This window comes from Erythrolamprus reginae, chromosome 1 (assembly GCF_031021105.1).
Source record: "Erythrolamprus reginae isolate rEryReg1 chromosome 1, rEryReg1.hap1, whole genome shotgun sequence".
NCBI lineage: Eukaryota > Metazoa > Chordata > Lepidosauria > Squamata > Dipsadidae > Erythrolamprus > Erythrolamprus reginae.
Window position 1 is genome coordinate 150,109,602 of NC_091950.1, and position 17,995 is coordinate 150,127,596.

Here is a 17,995-nt window from a genome sequence, read left to right on the forward strand (position 1 = left end):
CAAAAGAATACCACTCCAAGGGATATGTGAGAAATATGCCCAACGTCCAAGCAGAAGCCAGATAACGCTCATCATTTTAGTAATGCCTACAGTGAAGAGAGCAGCCCCATATACTTACTCTTTAAATCCTTAATCATATGAAGTATCTCTCTGTCAGCAGCCATAGTTCCATATCACCAGTCCTTCAAAGGAAACAGCTATTACTTTAAGGAAATTCCATGCTAGGTCTACAGTCAGCAAGAACAGTAAGGGTATTTCAAGGAAGCAGATTACGGTGTCATAAACAAATAAAAAAATATTCAAATATGTATTGTTATTTAAATATTTACTGTTAAGGATCACTTATTATTGGAATTTCATATCTTGGTGGCTGCACAGACATGCACCACACACATTTTAAAAATATCAGTATAAAATAGGTCGAATGTCATGCACGATATATAACCTTTCATACTAAGAGAGGGTAATTGAATCTTTCTTTGTGTGCTCAGAATAGTCTGCAGATTATTGATATTCAGTGATTACTAATTCTGATAAAGCAAAACCTTTTTTTTCCACCCAGAAAGTCCTGTAAACTCTGAGCAATAATTTCTTCCCTAAAACATACAAGGAACTGAACTAACTAACTAACTCACATGGACAACATTGGATAGAATGAATATTTCACAGCAGCCGTCTTCTGAAAACATGGAGCCCGTCCTTTCTTCCTAGCTCACAAGAAGGAAGCCAGGAGGTTGAAAAGACAGGCAGCAGTTAGTAGGTTCTCCTGCTCCTTCTTCATCTGCTGTTCCAGGTGCTCCTTCAATTGATCACCCAAACATTTTGCTATCTGATGGATTCAGGTGGACATTCCCCTTGCAAGAACCATCAAGCAGTGGAAATATGCTTCTCCAGGGAGATCAGCTTTGGAGACATCGATATTGAGTTTAACTCCTGGGGATTTCTCAAATAGATCTATGCAGTTTTCTTAGAAGCAGTGCTGACGTGGTTTGCTAATATCTTCTTCAGGGAAGGTTTTTCAACTTCTCAATTCTAATCCATCCTCCTAGCACAGGGAGGGATGTCAAACTGGTGGCCCATGGGCCGGATGTGTCATGCGCCCACCCTAGCTCCACGAAGGGGAAAAACGTCACAAAACGTCACATGATGGTGGCAAGTTTGACACCCATGTCTTAGAAGATTCCCATCCAAATCCTAATCAGGATTCGCCACCCAGAATCCGTCGGGAGTTGGGCGGCATATAAATCCAAATAAATAAATAAATTTCAATAAATAAATAAATAAATCAGGACTAATCCTGCGTGTTTTTCTTGGGTTTAGGAATCAATTAAAGTAGACTCTGAATTCCTAAGAGTCTTGTTACTCTAATAATTTTCAAAGAGGTAAATGTGATAGCCTGGGAAATTACATATTTTTCTTCCATCTCTTAGGTAGCTCCTTTCTGTCCCAACTGATGTGAACTCAGGAGGAAGTAATAATTCCTCAGTTACGGTACTTTCCCATTATTTACTCTCAGCTTCAAAGGGCTTATCAGACTGAGTTTCTGTGCCAACCATTCTTCTATTCCTGCCTTCATATATTCCTTTATTCCCCACCCTATTTTCCATCCTGGTCTGTCCTTCTGAAAAATATGGTAGTGGGTGGATGGCAAACAACATGGCATTGGGCCAGAATACATCCGGAACCGCCTTCTACTGCACGAATCCCAGCGGCCGATAAGGTCCCACAGAGTTGGCCTTCTCCGGGTCCCGTCGACCAAACAATGTCGTTTGGCAGGCCCCAGGGGAAGAGCCTTCTCTGTGGTGGCCCCGGCCCTCTGGAATCAACTCTCCCCAGAGATTAGAACAGCCCCCACCCTCCTTGTCTTTCGCAAATTACTCAAGACCCACCTTTGTCGCCAGGCATGCTGGAGTTAACATATTCCTTCCCCTAGGCCATTACAAGTTATGTATGGTATGTTTTTATGTGTATGTTTGGTTTTTTATAATAAGGGTTTTTAGTTGTTTTATTAAATTGAATTGTTACATGTTGTTTACCATTGTTGTTAGCCGCCTCGAGTCTGCGGAGAGGGGCGGCATACAAATCCAATAAATAAACAAATAAACAAATAAACAAACAGCCGTTCCTAATTTGGATAAAGATTGCACTAGAAAACAGAAACAACCATCATAAAATCAAACTTCATTTCCCTCCAGCTTTCTAGCACCCTTTTTTCCTTAATGCTTCCTCCAATATTTTCCAGCTAGTTTTGGAACCACACACAAAATATCCCAGTGATCAATCCTGCCTTCTCTTATATTGAAAAGATCTCAGTCCTCAATCAAAATGCCTTGCACTTTTGGCCCACTTCAGGCCTTGTATAAGGTGACCAGACATCCTGCTTTTGGCAGGACAGCCCCGCTTTTTTTGCAATTTGTCCCGCGTCCCGCACTGTTCTTTAAAAAATCCTGCTTTTTTAAAAAAATGCCAGTCGGCGGCTTGAACGCCTTGGAGCCGGAAGGACTGGCTCTTAATAATAATAATAATAATAATAATAATAATAATAATAATAATAATAATAATAATAGAAAAATCAACAGACGATCCAAAGTGCAGACTCTGTAAAGAAATAGATGAAACAATCGATCACATACTCAGCTGCTGCAAAAAGATTGCACAGACTGACTGCAAGCATAGACGTGATGCTGTGGCACAGATGATCCACTGGAACTTGTGCTGATTTCCCAGTGGCAAAGAACTGGTGGGATCATAAGCCCGAAAAAGTGGTTGAAAATGAGCAAGCAAAACTACTGTGGGACTTCCGACTTCAGACTGACCGAATTCTGAAGCATAACACACCAGACATTGTGATCGTGGAGAAAAAGAAAGTATGGATCATCGACATCGCAATCCCAGGAGACAGCAGAATTGAGGAGAAACAGCTAGAGAAATTAGTGAAATACGAAGATCTAAAAATCGAGCTGCAACGACTCTGGCATAAGCCAGTGAAAGTGGTCCCAGTGGTACTTGGCACGCTGGGCACAGTACCAAAGGATCTCAGCGGACATTTGAAAACCATCGGAATTGACAAAATCTCCACCTGTCAATTGCAAAAGGCCACTTTACTGGGATCAGCAAACATAATTCGCCTCTACATCATGCAGTCCTAGGTGCTTGGGAAGTGCCCGACTGCTGATGAAATACGAAATCCAGCATAGTGATCTTGTTTGCTGTGTTGTACTGACATAATAATAATAATAATAATAATAATAATAATAATAATAATGATGATGTATTAGATTTGTATGCTGCCCCATCCTTTGATCACCCGGCAGGCAGCTCAGCTTCCACACTGCCCAAAAGGAGGACCTCCGCAGTTTTTTCCAGCAGATTCTACTCAGGAAATTGAAATACAAAATAGCTTGAGGAGGGCGAGGGAGGCAGCAAAGTGGGGAGGGGGTTGCTTTGCGCATGTCCAATAGCCAGCGAGCAAGCAAGAGAGAGAGAGACCAGGTGCACCCCTCTCCCGTAAAGCAGAACAGGCAAGCTACTGTATTTCTGGATTGGGTATCATTCTTAATTCCAAGTAATTCTTTCACATCTTTATAGAATAAAAATGGGAAAATATTTCATTTTTTTAAAAAACCCAGAATTCCTTCCTCACAATGCTTTGAAAAAAGGAAAACAACATATTATCTATGTTAGTTTCATTACACACAAACACAGAAAGACCCATATACTGTACTCACTTTTTTTTACTTGAACAGCTGTAGAAATAAGTTACTGTTTAGAATGTATCTTTCACCCACTGAAAAAAATAAGGAGTGGCATACTAATTTCTCAAGATAACGCATGACTTTGGAAAACTTGCTGCCAGCCAGCTAAGTCATCAAAATTCTAGAAATAATAGATCTAGAAAGCGCTATGGTCTTTCACTTTTCATTTTCTTACTTTTAGGTCACAAGTTGCTTTTTGTCACAAATCCTGAACACTCCACCCATCCCCCCGTCAATGGTGTCCCTCTTTACCAATGTTAAAAACTTAATAGGCAGGGCAGCTAATTGTCAGACTTCATGGAGGTCCACACTTGAACTTGCCTATGGGGTCTTTACAGAGCTACGGTGCAGAACCGAGAGAGTCAGATCTTCTACAGATTTGAGAGGTTGGGGGAAGGAGAGGAGGTCATTTGGCCTGGATCTTAAGCTCAGAAGTGCCTCAAATTTATAAATGTTGCATTTTGAAAAACAGACATTTAAGTTATGATTTTTGGATTTCTTATTTGGTGTCAGTAGGCCATCATTTGTTGTTCTACCCACGGGCTGCAAAAGCTGGGAGTTGCCAAGGTCTTTCTTGACTTCTTACAAGGGCAGTTTTCAACCAGCCTGACCAGACAGCTACCTATTTACAGTCACTTCCTGCAGGTTACACCCTCCCACCCACCCCCGGTCAGCTGCTGCTGGCAATCCTGGCATTTGCCCCCAATTTTTGAGCAGCCCAGGCAGCACCTACCTGATTTGAGAGGCTGGATCCTAGCTGAGGACTGGAAAAACCAGCTCTAACACTGGACCTCTGGATAGCCAGACAAGAGTAGTTTCCTCTTTCCACTGGAAGTCACTCCTTCCCTAAAGGGAAAATGTGATGTTAGAATCTCTATGGCAAGAGTGGGGAACTAGTGGACTTCAACTCCCAGAATTCCTGAGCTAGCATGATTGGCTCAGGAATTCTGGGAGTTGAAGTCCACAAGTCATAAAAGGGCCATCGTTCCCCACCCCTACTCTATGGTTTCCAGAAAAGAGAGCACTGATGTAGGCCTGGTCTAACCCTTTTAGAATCAGACCTCGCTGGGGCAACAGGAAGAGCGGCTTCAATCATTTGGACTCTCTTTGCTATTTTCTGCATCATGATTTGGTGGGCAGTTTGCAATTAGGGCCTAAGCGCCAAAGCCCACTGCAACAACATTGCCAAAAAAACTTCAAGAGTTATTAACTTAATCCTACTAACTACTAACCAGAGCATACAAAACTTTAGCCAGCCCAGACCTATCCTTGAATACAGCTCATCTGTCTGGAACCCACACCGCATTTCGGACATAAACACTCTAGAAAATGTCCAGAGATACTTTACCAGAAGACCCCTTCACTCCTCCACTCGCAACCGAATACCCTAAGAAACTAGACTTACAATCCTAGGTTTAGAAAGCTTAGAACTACGTCACCTTAGAACTACATCGCCTGAAGCACGCGCTAAGCATAGTCCATAAAATCATATGCTACAATATCCTTCCTGTCAATGACTACTTCAACCACTACTTCAGCTTCAACCACAACAACACACGAGCACACAACAGATACAAACTTAATGTAAACCGCTCCAAACTCGACTGCAGGAAATACGACTTTAGTAATTGAGTAATTGATGCATGGAATTCATTACCAGACTCTGTAGTATCATCTCCTAACTCCCCAAACTTTACCCTTGGTCAATCTACTGTTGACCTCTCCTGATTCCTAAGAGGTTAGTAAGGGCTGTGCATAAGTGCACCAGCATGCCCTCTGTCCCCTGTCCTAATGTTTCTTTTATTTTTTTTACTATTATCATGTACAGTATATGAATATTCTTATATCTAATGTTTCTTTTATTTTTTACTAGTATCATGTATATGGATATTGTTACTATATATCTCTACATACCTCCAATATGTACTTGACAAACAAACAAATAAAAATAAAAGGGAAATTCAATATGTCATGAGGCAAAAAATGAAAGTACCACACTGATTGCCAGGTCTTTCAGATGAGCCACTGTGGTGCAGTGGTTAGAGTGCAGTATGGTAGGCTACTTCTGCTGATCACCAATTACCAGCAGTTTGGAAAATCCAACTTCACCAGGCTCAAAGTTAACTCAGCTTTCCATCCTTCCTAGGTGAGTAAAATGAGGATGCAGATTGTTGGGGGCAATATATGCTGACTCTGTAAACCGCTTAGAGAGGGCTGTAAACCACTGTGAAGTGGTATATAAGTCTTAAATGCCAATGCTATTGCTATACTGTGAGCCACTAGTGTTTCCCAACCTTGGCAACTTGAAGATATCTGGACTTCAACTCCCAGAAGTCCCCAGCCAGCTTTCGCTGGCTGGGGAATTCTGGGAATTGAAGTCCAAATATCTTCAAGTTGCCAAGGTTGGGAAACACTGCACTAGGACTAGGCTGCTTAGTAGTAGTGTTATTGGGAAGGCCGGTTCAGTTTCTGAACGAAATGCAGCCATAACCTTAAAAAGCTGAGTTGCAGATAAAGGGAAGAATGAAAAAGGGGAACAGCAGATCTTGCCCTCCAGACATGTATGTGAGAGGTAGTATATATTCTATTTTCTCTCTTTTTTTTCCTGATACCAGTTCCTGTGAAGTAAAGTACTTAACTTTCCTGCACTTTGAGATACTTAATGGAAATCCAACCCCGCATTGGAGTGAACGGGCGAGCTGGAACATGGTGTTGGGTCATTTCATCGGAAGCCAGCCCGGTCAGCTCACTTTCCACTCGGGCAGGTTATGTTAGGGGTAGTGGGAACCGAGGAGCGCTTCTCGACGTCCTGCGGATCGAGTTTGAGCGCTGGACGCCGGGTTTGGGGGCGCGATCGAGAGGTAGCTGGACTTTTTGAGGGGGGATCAAGAGACTGTTTAATTGGGGCGCGCGATTGGGAGGCGGCAGCGGAGTGTCTCCGTCCGCCCGTCCTCCGCTCGGGGATGCAAAGTGCCCGCAGGCTGCGAGACTCACCGCCATGTCCGCCCCTCCGGCCCTTGGCCCCGCGACCTCCCGATCTCCACCGGCGAACCGAAAGTTTCTCGAGGGAAAACCTCTTTCCGGGTTCGAGCGTGTGGTGCCCTTTCCTCCTCCGGAGGCGCAGCGCCGCATTCTTCTTCTCCTGCGGGTGAAGGGCGAAGTTGAGAGTGGCAGACCCGGGGGGGGGGGCAGCAAGGCCGGTGAAGCGAGGACCCCACGCATTTCCTACTTTAGACCGGGCGGCAGGGTGGCCGAATGAAGGCCACCACCACGTCTGAAAAAAGGCGCGATAGTTGCGTGGCGCTATTTATTTATTTATTAGATTGGTATGCCGCCCCTCTCCGCAGACTCGGGGCGGCTAACAGTGAAAAAGACAATATAAACAAATCTAATTTTAAAAGTAATTTTAAAAAACCCCAATTTTGAAATGCTTTTTAAAAAATAATCTTTATTAAATATAGAAGACTATAGACTAGAAGACCTCCAAAGTCCCTTACAACTCTGTTGTATATGTATATCACATGTTTTTGCTGAATTTTTTTTAAACTAAGGGAGACTAGGATAGCACTATTTCGGCCTTGTTCTGGCCTCATCAGCTAGCCATACCCTTACTGGGATTTAATCCTGGGGCCTCTGCCTTGAGAATTAACCTCTAGGGTAGGCCACAGGATTTGATCTCTTCAGCTTTGTACCAGGGAGGGGCTATATGTTTTTCCTGCTGGATCACCCTGGTATATTGGAGGTGTGTCACAGTTCCTTTTTGCCTCTAGGCCCAACCCAGGGCCATTCATACAGAATATAGTTTGTCAGCTATAAATAAATTAACTGCCTTGAAATGCCCCTGGCCCTATATATATATAGGCCCAATCCAGGGCCATTTCAAGGCAGTTAATTTATTCATAGCTGACAAACTATTCTGTATGTATGGCCCTGGGTTGGGCCTAGAGAGAGAGATATATAGGCAGTTAATATAAAACACACACATATATATATGTATGTATGTATGTATGTATGTAGATTGTTCTGAGTTCGGGTTTTGCCCCGTGTAATATTTTGAGTGTCTATGCGACGTTTCGGTGAAATCACATTCACCATCATCAGGCTGAAGTTTCAAGCTTCGTGCTGTTGTAAATATGTAATATGTAAATATTTACTACAGTATGAAGCTTGAAACTTCAGCCTGATGATGGTGAATGTGATTTCACCGAAACGTAGCATAGACACTCAAAATATTACACGGGGCAAAACCCGAACTCAGAACAATCTACATACATATACCCGTGAAAATCTACAAAAACAAGTATGTATGTATGTATGTATGTATGTATGTATGTATATGTGTGTGTGTGTGTGTGTGTGTGTGTGTGTATATATATATATATATATATATATATTGTTTTTGTTTTTTATGTCGGATCACCCTGGTATATTGAAGGAACGTCACAGCTCCTTTTTGCCTCTAGGCCCAACGCAGGACCATTTCATGGCAGTTAATTTATGTATAGCCGACAACTATATTCTGTATGTGTCCAAAAAAAACCCCATTTGACATATATATGTGTGTGTGTGTGTGTGTGTGTCACATGTTTTTTTGCTGAATTTGAAAATTAAGGGAGACTAGGATAGATATATTTCAGCCTTATTTTGGCCTCATCAGCTAGCCATACCCACTGGGACTTGAACCTGCAACCTTTGCCTTGTAAGGCAGAGAATTATCCTCTAAGCTACAGTATCCAATCCCTTCAGCTCTGCACCAGGGAAGGGTTACATATTTTGTGTTGAATCTCCCTGGTGTATCAAAGGAACATCGCAGCTCCTTATTTGCCTCTCGGCCCAACCTAGGGCCATATATATATATATGTATTGCATGTTTTTGCTGAATTTTTAAAATTAAGGGAGACTAGGATAGCACTATATATATAGTCTCCCTATCTATCTATCTATCTATCTATCTATCTATCTATCTATCTATCACATTTTTTTTGTGTATATATATATATATATATACACACACACACACACATACATACATACATACATACATACACACACACACCCAATATGTATGTATGTGTGTGTGTGTGTGTGTGTGTGTGGATATAATGTAGTTGATATAGCAGAACTGCAGTAGATATTGAATGGCTAATATAGTAGGTGATGTGTGAATGTGTGTACAACACACCCACCCCACCACCTTTCTTATACAGTTGTCTCACAATTGTATTACCTCAGCTACAAGCGTGAAAGTACCAATTCTCAAGCTCAGGATCTGTAAACATAACTAACTCAGAAGCACAGATGTTTGGCTCACACATCAGGCTGAACCACTGCTCCTTTAGTAAACCACAAACGGCACACTGAACAGTAATAAATTATGAGTCACAACCCAAACTACCCAAAGGCAAACAAATTGCTTTCTAATTTTGCATGCTTGTGAACCCAGTCCAGTCCTGGCCCTAGAAACAAATTCTTTGTGCTCCAGAAACAATCTTAGTGCACACATCTGAGAGCCATTCTGTTGAAAATAAACAGGATATGAATATATACTAGGTTGATGGGATCTAGTACATACATACTAAAGAAAGCATATTAATCTCAGTGACCTGTTATAAGAAAAGAAAGACCATGCTTCTATACATCTCTATATATACTTCTATGTGTACATTATATATATACTTCTATGTGTACATTTTACTTAAATGATCATTTGCATTATGTTTTGTGCTCAAAAAATATATTCCAAATGTAAAAGAATAGTAATAGCAATAACATTTAGACTTACTGCTTCATAGTGCTTTTACAGCCCTTTCTACACATAAAAACCAGCATATTGCCCCAGCAATCTGGGTCCTCGTTTTACCCACCTCGGAAGGATGAAAGGCTGAGTCAACCTTGAGCCAGTGGTGAGATTTGAACTGCTGAACTACAGCTAGCAGTTAGCTGAAGTAAGCTGCAGTGCTGCACTCGAACCACTGCATCCTAAATAGTCTTCCTAGGAATTTCTAAGCTTCGAATTATTGTATGGATTTATATCACTACAGTAGGAACATATTAATATTTTCTTATATGAATTCCTGTAAACGTCGTCATTACCTAAACTGTTAATAGCTAATACTGTATTATCTAATATGATGCCTTTTCAGGTTGCTTCAATATAGGCACAAAGCTTGAAATATACCAGATCTATAAATTTGCTTTTCCTTATACATAATGCATACTCAAGATTCATTTGTGTATACAGCATCAGCACCACCTTCTGGAAGTTAAGAGGATATGTAACACATCCATAGTTAACTGAAAAAAGGGAGCAACAGTAAGAATAAATTGAAGACATGCATTGAAGTCTGAGCCACAACTTGTGAAGGTACTGTATGCCTCATACTGAATATTAGAAAAACCAGTGCTGTATAAGGGAACCAATTTGGTGAATCAGGCTAAAACCCAGGAGAGCATGAGTTTTAGTTCTGCCTTAGGCATAATAATAATAATTATAATTATAATTATTATTATTATTATTATTATTATTATTATTATTATTATTAATTAGATTTGTATGCTGCCCCTCTCCGAAGACTCGTGGCAGCTCACAACAACGATAAAAACAATATTATAATAGCACAAATCTAATATTAAAAAACTAAAAACCCTATCATAATTAAAAACCAAACAGCACATACATACCAAACATAAATTATAATAAGCTTGGGGGAAAGATGTCTCAAATCCCCTGTGCCTGGCGGTATAGGTGGGTCTTAAGTAGTTTACCGAAGACAAGGAGGGTGGGAACAGTTCTAATCTCCGGGGGGAGTTGATTCTAGAGGGCCGGGGCCGCCACAGAGAAGGCTCTTCCCCTGGGGCCCGCCAGACGACATTGTTTAGTCGACGGGACCCGGAGAAGGCCAACTCTGTGGGATCTTATCTACCGCTGGGATTCGTGCGGTAGCCAACTGCGTGACCTTGGGCCAGTCACTCATTCTCAGGCCTGTGAAGGAAACAAGGGCCAGCCACTTCCAAAATCTTGTCAAGAGACCTGCAAAGATTGGTCCAGGTAGTTGCCAGGAATCAACACTGACTTCAAGGCATGCACACAGACAGTATGGTAAAAGAATAGAAAAGGGGTGGGCGATCCTCAGGCTGGGTGTAGCACTTAGTTCAGTAGTGGGTTGCTCCTAGTTTGGACCGGTTTTTAGAACTGGTAGTGCCAATGACTTTAGACTTTAGGAGAAACCCTTCCACCTCTCACAATACTAGACAACACAGTATCAACAGTAGAGACCTTCAAATTTCTAGATTCTATCATATCTCAAGACCTAAAATGGTCACCTAACATCAAAAACATCAAAAAAGCACAACAAAGAATGTTCTTTCTGCGCAAACTCAGGAAGCTCAAACTGCCCAAGGAGCTGCTGATACAGTTCTACAGAGGAATCATTGAGTCTGTCATCTGCACCTCTATAACTATCTGGTTTGGTGCTGCAACCCAACAGGACCGACACAGATTTCAGAGGATGATCAGAACTGCAGAAAAATCAATTCTTGCCAACCTGCCTTCCATTGAGGACCTATATACCACAGGAGTCAAAAAGAGGGTGGGGAAAATATTTACTGACCCCTCCCATCCTGGACACAAACTGTTTCGACTCCTACCCTCAAAACGTCGCTACAGAGCACTGCACACCAAGACAACTAGACACAAGAACAGTTTCCCCCCAAACGCCATCACTCTGCTAAACAAATAATTCCCTCAACACTGTCAGACTTTTTACTAAATCTGTACTTCTATTTCTACTAGTTTTTCTCATTATTCCTATCATCCTTTTCCTCCCACTTAGGACTGTATAATTTGTTGCTTGTATCCTAAGATTTTTATTAATATTGATGGTTTCTTCATTGTTTATTTGACCCCTATGACAATCATTAAGTGTTGTACCACATGATTCTTGACAAATGTATCTTTTTCTTTTATGTACGCTGAGAGCATATGCACCAAGACAAATTCCTTGTGTGTCCAATCACATTTGACCAATAAAATTCTATTCTATTCTATTCAATGGCGGGAGGCTCTGCCCACCCGCTTGGGACACTTCTGTGCATGCACAAACTGGTGGCAAAATTATATACAACTCACCAGTTGCTTTCCCCACCTGTCAGCTAATTGGCTGAGAGTTCACGGCAGCAGATAACAAGTAATTGTGACCAGGATCCCTTGGTGAGCTTGCAAAGGGACCCTCCCAAGGGCCTTAAATAAAATTGCTGATTTCCTGCAGTGCAGTGGGAACCAGACTGGAACCTGGTGAAATGGGGGAAGTGAGAATCTTTTACTGTTTCTGTTTTCTCTCAGCAAAGGTGCTCAAGATCTCTAAAGAAGAAGGGCTGTGTGTGTGTGTGTGTGTGTGGTGCACTACCTCCATTGCATTGTAGCTGTTATCCTCCAAATGGCAACAGTGCAAATCTTGAGGCCAAGAAAGCAACCCAGTCTGGAACTGAACTGCTGCATGAAAAAAAAACAACCATGCAAGTTTAATCTTGCTAACACCACTAAATAATATTGACTTTTGGTCATTTTGTAGCCTGATCTAACTCATTGGGCTATTAAGGAATATGGTGTATAAAATATATGAGGGTTGCCTTGTAGACATTTCTTTGTAGGGGCGATTGAAGTATGAAGGAACTGCACTGTGTCACAGCATGTAAACAAATAATTCAGGGTGCTTCTAAATGGATCGCTTCATTTCTATAAACAAGCAGGCCCTGTGCACTTTTCCTCTTTTTAATTATTTTTTCTTCCAGTAAGAAAAAATAAACAGCAGAAGCAGTGCCAAATTCAGGAAGATTACTAATGGAAAACAGCTGTCATCTCACATCTGATTCCATGAATGAAGCAAAATTTCTTTCATAAGGAAACGTCCTCAATCAGCCATCTTTTGGTGCTTTTATTTTTCACTGTGTTAGGTGCCTAACTTGGACATGTTTTTGTTACGCAATTGGATGGGAAAACTAGATCCTTTGGATTTCCGTTCCCATCCTCTCTGTTGTCATAGCACACGCTAGCTGGAGCTGGAAATCAAAACAATTATAGAGTGCCAAGTTGTTTCCAGGCTTGTACACAAAAATATGGCATGTGGGATGATCCTGTGGGTGTTCCTTGCAGCCATTGTATAGACCATTCTGGGAATCCACTGAGCACAGGATTACATGATGGAGCCCCAAAAAGCTGACACCTTTCTTTTGACCAAGGCTTTTCAGATGTTGACAACTGTGTGAGAAACAGGAAACTTGGAGAGGAAAGAATATAAGAAGTTTTACTAATATGCAAATTGCCATCTTCACACTCTTCAGTTTTTAAACTTGTTATAATATTAACATCCCTAGTCTTGCAGGACTAGACCAAGAATAATACAGCATGTAACCTAGCAATGCCTATGCTTCACTAGTTGAATTTCTGCCTATCTTGCAGCTGGTCTGGACACACTCATTGTCACTTTGCTTTTTGAGATTACCCTATCCCCGCATTAGTGCTTATTTATTTCAAAAAACCTTTTAAAACGTTGCAAGCTGTTATGTTTTATTCTTCTCTAAAGCAAATTCCAGTTTCTACCTTTGCACCTAGATATTTTTTGCCCCAAGGATGAGCTCTGGGCAGTGTACAATATAACCAATATATAAAACAGCATATAAAGTTAACATTAAAACATTAAAATTATTTTAAGATTAAAAATTCTAAAATCATGAGATTATAATATTATAAATTTCAAAGAAAAAAATCTATGATAGCCATTTTACAGTGGTTAATAAGATGGTGGGAGGGCTCTTGGGGTTATACAGTTTTTAGTAAAATGAAATCAACAGATGGAACAAAAATCTTTTTTAAATGGTTGTTGGACAGCTTGCCCTAATGCAGTGTTTCCCAACCTTGGCAACTTGAAGATATCTGGACTTCAACTCCCAGAAGTCCCCAGCTAGCATTCGCTGGCTCGGGGAATTCTGGGAGTTGAAGTCCAAATATCTTCAAGTTGCCAAGGTTGGGAAACACGGCCCTAATGGATTTGAAAAACATTTGCAAAATGAAAAAAGGGGACGTGAGAAAATAGTACAGTGTTCCCTCGATTTTTGCGGGTTTGAACTTCGCGAAAAGTCTATATTACGGTTTTTCAAAAATATTAATTTAAAAAAAAACTTCACTCCCCCCCCTATATCATGGGTTTCCCTGCCCGATGATGTCATATGTCATCACCAAACTTTCATCCACCTTTAATAAATATATTTTTAATAAACTTTAATAAATAAACATGGTGAGTAATAATCTAAATGGTTGCTAAGGGAATGGGAAATTGTAATTTAGGGGTTTAAAATGTTACGGGAAGGCTTGTGATACTGTTCATAGCCAAAAATAGTTTATTTACTTCCGCATCTCTACTTCGCGTAAATTCGACTTTTGCGAGTAGTCTCGGAACGCATCCCCCGTGAAAGTCGAGGGAACACTGTATATGCCAGTAGATAGACCTCATTTTTAGTGACCATTCCTCACATTTGTGATCTTTGCAGGTCTGTAAAGCAAAGGAAAGCTAAAGTAAGATCATAAGCACAATTCTGGTTTTATTTAGTGACTGCTTTGCTTAATGGTTTCAATCATGGTCGCCTAGCAAGGACAATCTGTAGACCACAAAGATATAGGACTCTTTATTCCCCCCAGATAGTTTCTTTAATCCCCGATTAGTTTCTGAACAATACTTTCAGGAACCCAGTCCATATGTCCAATAATGGAAGATGGCTAGGCTTCTGGACAGCCACAACTTCCTGACACCTGCCTTGAATTCAGATGGATCACTGCAATTGTATTCCTAGGAAGGAAGGACTTTTCTGATACAATTGCAGTTTTAATCCTGTATAACTGATCTAATTTTAACCTATGGAATAACCAATGGGACATGACACAGAGAAGAAAAACTGGTGTGGGATGGGAGGGTGAGAAACAAATGTTCAGATTTATTTTCTGCTCCTAGAAAGTCCAGGCATTAGCACTCACTAATGTTTGTTTGTTTGTTTGTTTGTTTGTTTACTTATTTACTTATTTATTTATTTATTTATTAGATTTGTATGCCGCCCCTCTCCGTAGACTCGGGGCGGCTAACCGGAACTTCTACCGGAAGTGGGTTTCAGCAGGTAAATACCACCTCTGACTGGCCCCGCCTTCATCTATCCTCTGCCTCTGATTGGGAGGGGATTTTACAGTAACCTTCCCCCACCATGCCCACCAAGTCACGGCTACAGAATCAGTAGTAAATTTTTTTGAATCCCACCACTGATTTCTACCCATGGGGCATTTTCCCAATCTGGAGTACACAAAGACCATAATGCTACTTACCCTGGCCTATGACAAACTATGATCTCAACATCTCTGGAGTCAAGAGGTTTTGAAAGACTGATCTGTAGATTCAAACACTGTTAGATGGAGAATGGATGTTTGCAGGACAGTGATTAAAATATTGCACTGTTCCAGTTTATAACTTAGGCTGCCTGCTTTGTCTCTTGTCAAATGAAAACATACCATACAACAGAAGTGACCAATAAATATCAGGAATGGAAAAAGTCTTGATAGCTTCAACCCAGAGATATTTCACAGAGACAAGGCCTGTTTTGAGCCTTTCCTCATCTCAAAAGAACAGCTTCTATAGGAAAATGAAGAATAAAAGAGTTATGGATAGCAGCCCTAAGCCTTTGGCCCACTTTTCCACCTGTTGTGTTAATCTCCCTTTCTTTAATTGCATTTCTAGCTTAATCTAGCTCCAGGCAGGAATTTTTTTTTAAATTAATGTTTAACTGGTCTAACTATTTGTGTAAATTTCCATTCAGACAAACAGGAGTTCTCCTGCCACCTCCATAGCAAAACCAGGGAGAGAGATTGCTTTGCAAATATTTCTCTCCTTGTTTGTCAGCTGGCTGGCAAGAGTGACAAGCACAATGCTTACAAATATTTGATATGTGACAAAAATGTGCCTGCTTAGCGAGCTGGCTAATTTACGGGTGATGAAGGAAATTGTGTCTCTGTGGTAGAGCACATGCAAAAAGGCTCAGATTCAGCCCCAGACATCATTACCATCATCTTCACCATCATCTCCTGTTGAAAGTGCAAGAGGACATCAATAGAATGCTAAATATACAATGGACAATCACTAAGGAAATGGCAGTACTAGTTAAAAGCAATGTGATGGGAGAATTTAGAGAAATAAAACAAGCAGCAATAGAAAGCGCTCAGGTGGTAATAGTTTTGGGTTGGAAGGATGTGACAAAATGGACAATGCAAAATTGGTATAGGTACATGGTAGACCATATTCAATTTGAAATTATGGATAAAAGAATAAATTTGGATAATGAAACTGAATTGAGACAACATGGGACAGAGGGACAAAGTAAGACAATATAAGATGAGTAGAATCCGAGACCAAGCTATAAGAAATAAATTGGAATCACTCTATAATATGTAAATAGATATATTGCTCTTGGGTCAAAGTGGATTATATAAGAAACACCCCCGATTGGTGGTGGGGTATGTGTATGTGTGTCGGGGTGGTGGGCACATTTCACTATGCACTGTTTTATGTTGTGTGTATATTAAACTTGCTAAAAATTAATTTTAAAAATATTTTTTTAAAAACCAAAACCATCATCTCCTGTTGCTGCTGCTGTTGCTCCTCCTCCTCCTCCTCCTCCTCCATCTCCATGTTTTGGATAGTAGCCCCTTAAAACGATCAAGTTGTTGCAATGGAAAAATCCACTTCCATCCAATGACCTGAACAGAATAAATAAATAATCTTGTCTCTTCCCCCACCCTCTCTCTCCAAATGTTCTTACTTTTCTATCCTGAAAGTATGTGTGGTTTATTACCTTTCACTTGCTTTAGAAAAATGCAGGTAACCTACCATTTCAAAACAGAACTCAATTGTCACATGCAATGCAACTGTATTTTTTGAGAGAAGGAATAGGAGGAGGAAGAGAACTATTGAATAAAACCTAAGTTTTCAAGATTCGGTCATGTTTTCAGGAAGCTAACACTGAGTTCTCTGAACATTGTTTCCACGCGGTGGAATAAATTGCAGTGTAAGCCTACCTCACTTCATGCAAACTTTATAAAGCATTTAATTTGTGATGAATTCCTTTTAAAAGGCATTGATTTCTTAAGCTCCAGGGCCTTAATAGCTAGCCTTTGGTACCGCATTCAGAAAGCAATGATATTTGACACGGGCACAGAGCCTTTCATATGCATTTACTCACAAAATTTGAAGATGAAATGAATTCCTTTTTGCCTCTCCACCCTAAACACTCATTTATTTTAAATTTGCAGAAAGTCTGGCATAGAGGCTGTTCAGAAAGGTTTTGTCCTGGTAGATATGGAGAGTTTTGAATGGGTGATGGCTATCCTACTCTGTTCAGGCAGGAGACATTCCTCATTTTTCTCTACTTTAAAAAAGACTAAATTAAAATACTCCCTTCAATTACCATGTAATGTTAGATTGTAATTTTAAAAACTAATTTAAAAACTGATTTTTTTTGTTTCTTTGTCAGATACTAAACATGCCTAAAAGCTGTAGAATAGCCAGTTTGATAGAGTTCCTAGAGTCCTCAGAGATTCATCCATCTTTGACCATCCACTGCCTCCTCCCTTCCTAATTTTGCTTATCATGGGCTTTTAGTCACCACCCAGAATCAAGATTGTTAATATGTGGAACAAAATAAGTTAGAGCAGTGATTTTCAACCTTTTTTGAGCTGCGGCACATTTTTTACGTATACAAAATCATGGGGCACATTGAGCAGGGGGGGGGGCAGTGGGGGGGGCTAAAAAAGTTTGGACAAAAAAATTATCTCTCTCTCTTCCTCCCTTTCACTCTATTTCTCTCCCTCTTTCTCTGTCTTCCTTCCTTCCCCTCTCTGTCCATCCCTCTTTCTTTCTCTCTTCCTTCCTTCCTCTCTTTTTTGCTCTCTTTCTATCTCTCCCTCCTTCCCTGCCTCTCTTTCTCTTACTTTCTTTCTTTCTCTCTCTTTCTCTCTTTCTCTCTCTTTCTTTCTTTCTTTCTTTCTTTTTCTCTCTTGCTTTCTCTCCCTCTTTCTCTCTTGCTTTCTTTCTCTCTCTCTCTTTCTCTCTCTCTTGCTTTCTTTCTTCCTTTCTCTTTCTTTCTTTCTCTCTCTCTTGCTTCGCTTCGCGGCACACCTGACCATGTCTCGCGGCACACTAGTGTGCCAC

The 17,995-nt window shown here is 40.7% G+C and overlaps 1 protein-coding gene across 3 annotated transcripts in view; it reads right to left on the reverse strand.

Moving 5' to 3' along the window:
* RUFY4 (RUN and FYVE domain containing 4) overlaps positions 1–6,884 on the reverse strand; it is a 45,077-nt gene extending 38,193 nt beyond the window's left edge. For 2 of the 3 annotated variants that reach the window (XM_070729655.1, XM_070729639.1), the window contains exons 1-3: positions 6,750–6,884; positions 4,489–4,601; positions 119–182 (exon numbers count right to left, since the gene is read on the reverse strand). In XM_070729655.1, the coding sequence (XP_070585756.1) occupies positions 119–164 (46 nt within the window). In that variant the 5' untranslated portion in view covers positions 165–182; positions 4,489–4,601; positions 6,750–6,884. Of the gene's footprint in view, positions 1–118; positions 183–3,728; positions 3,788–4,488; positions 4,602–6,749 lie in introns of those variants that run through there. The other variant, XM_070729648.1, reaches the window with a different exon arrangement.
* Positions 6,885–17,995: the final 11,111 nt, after the last annotated feature.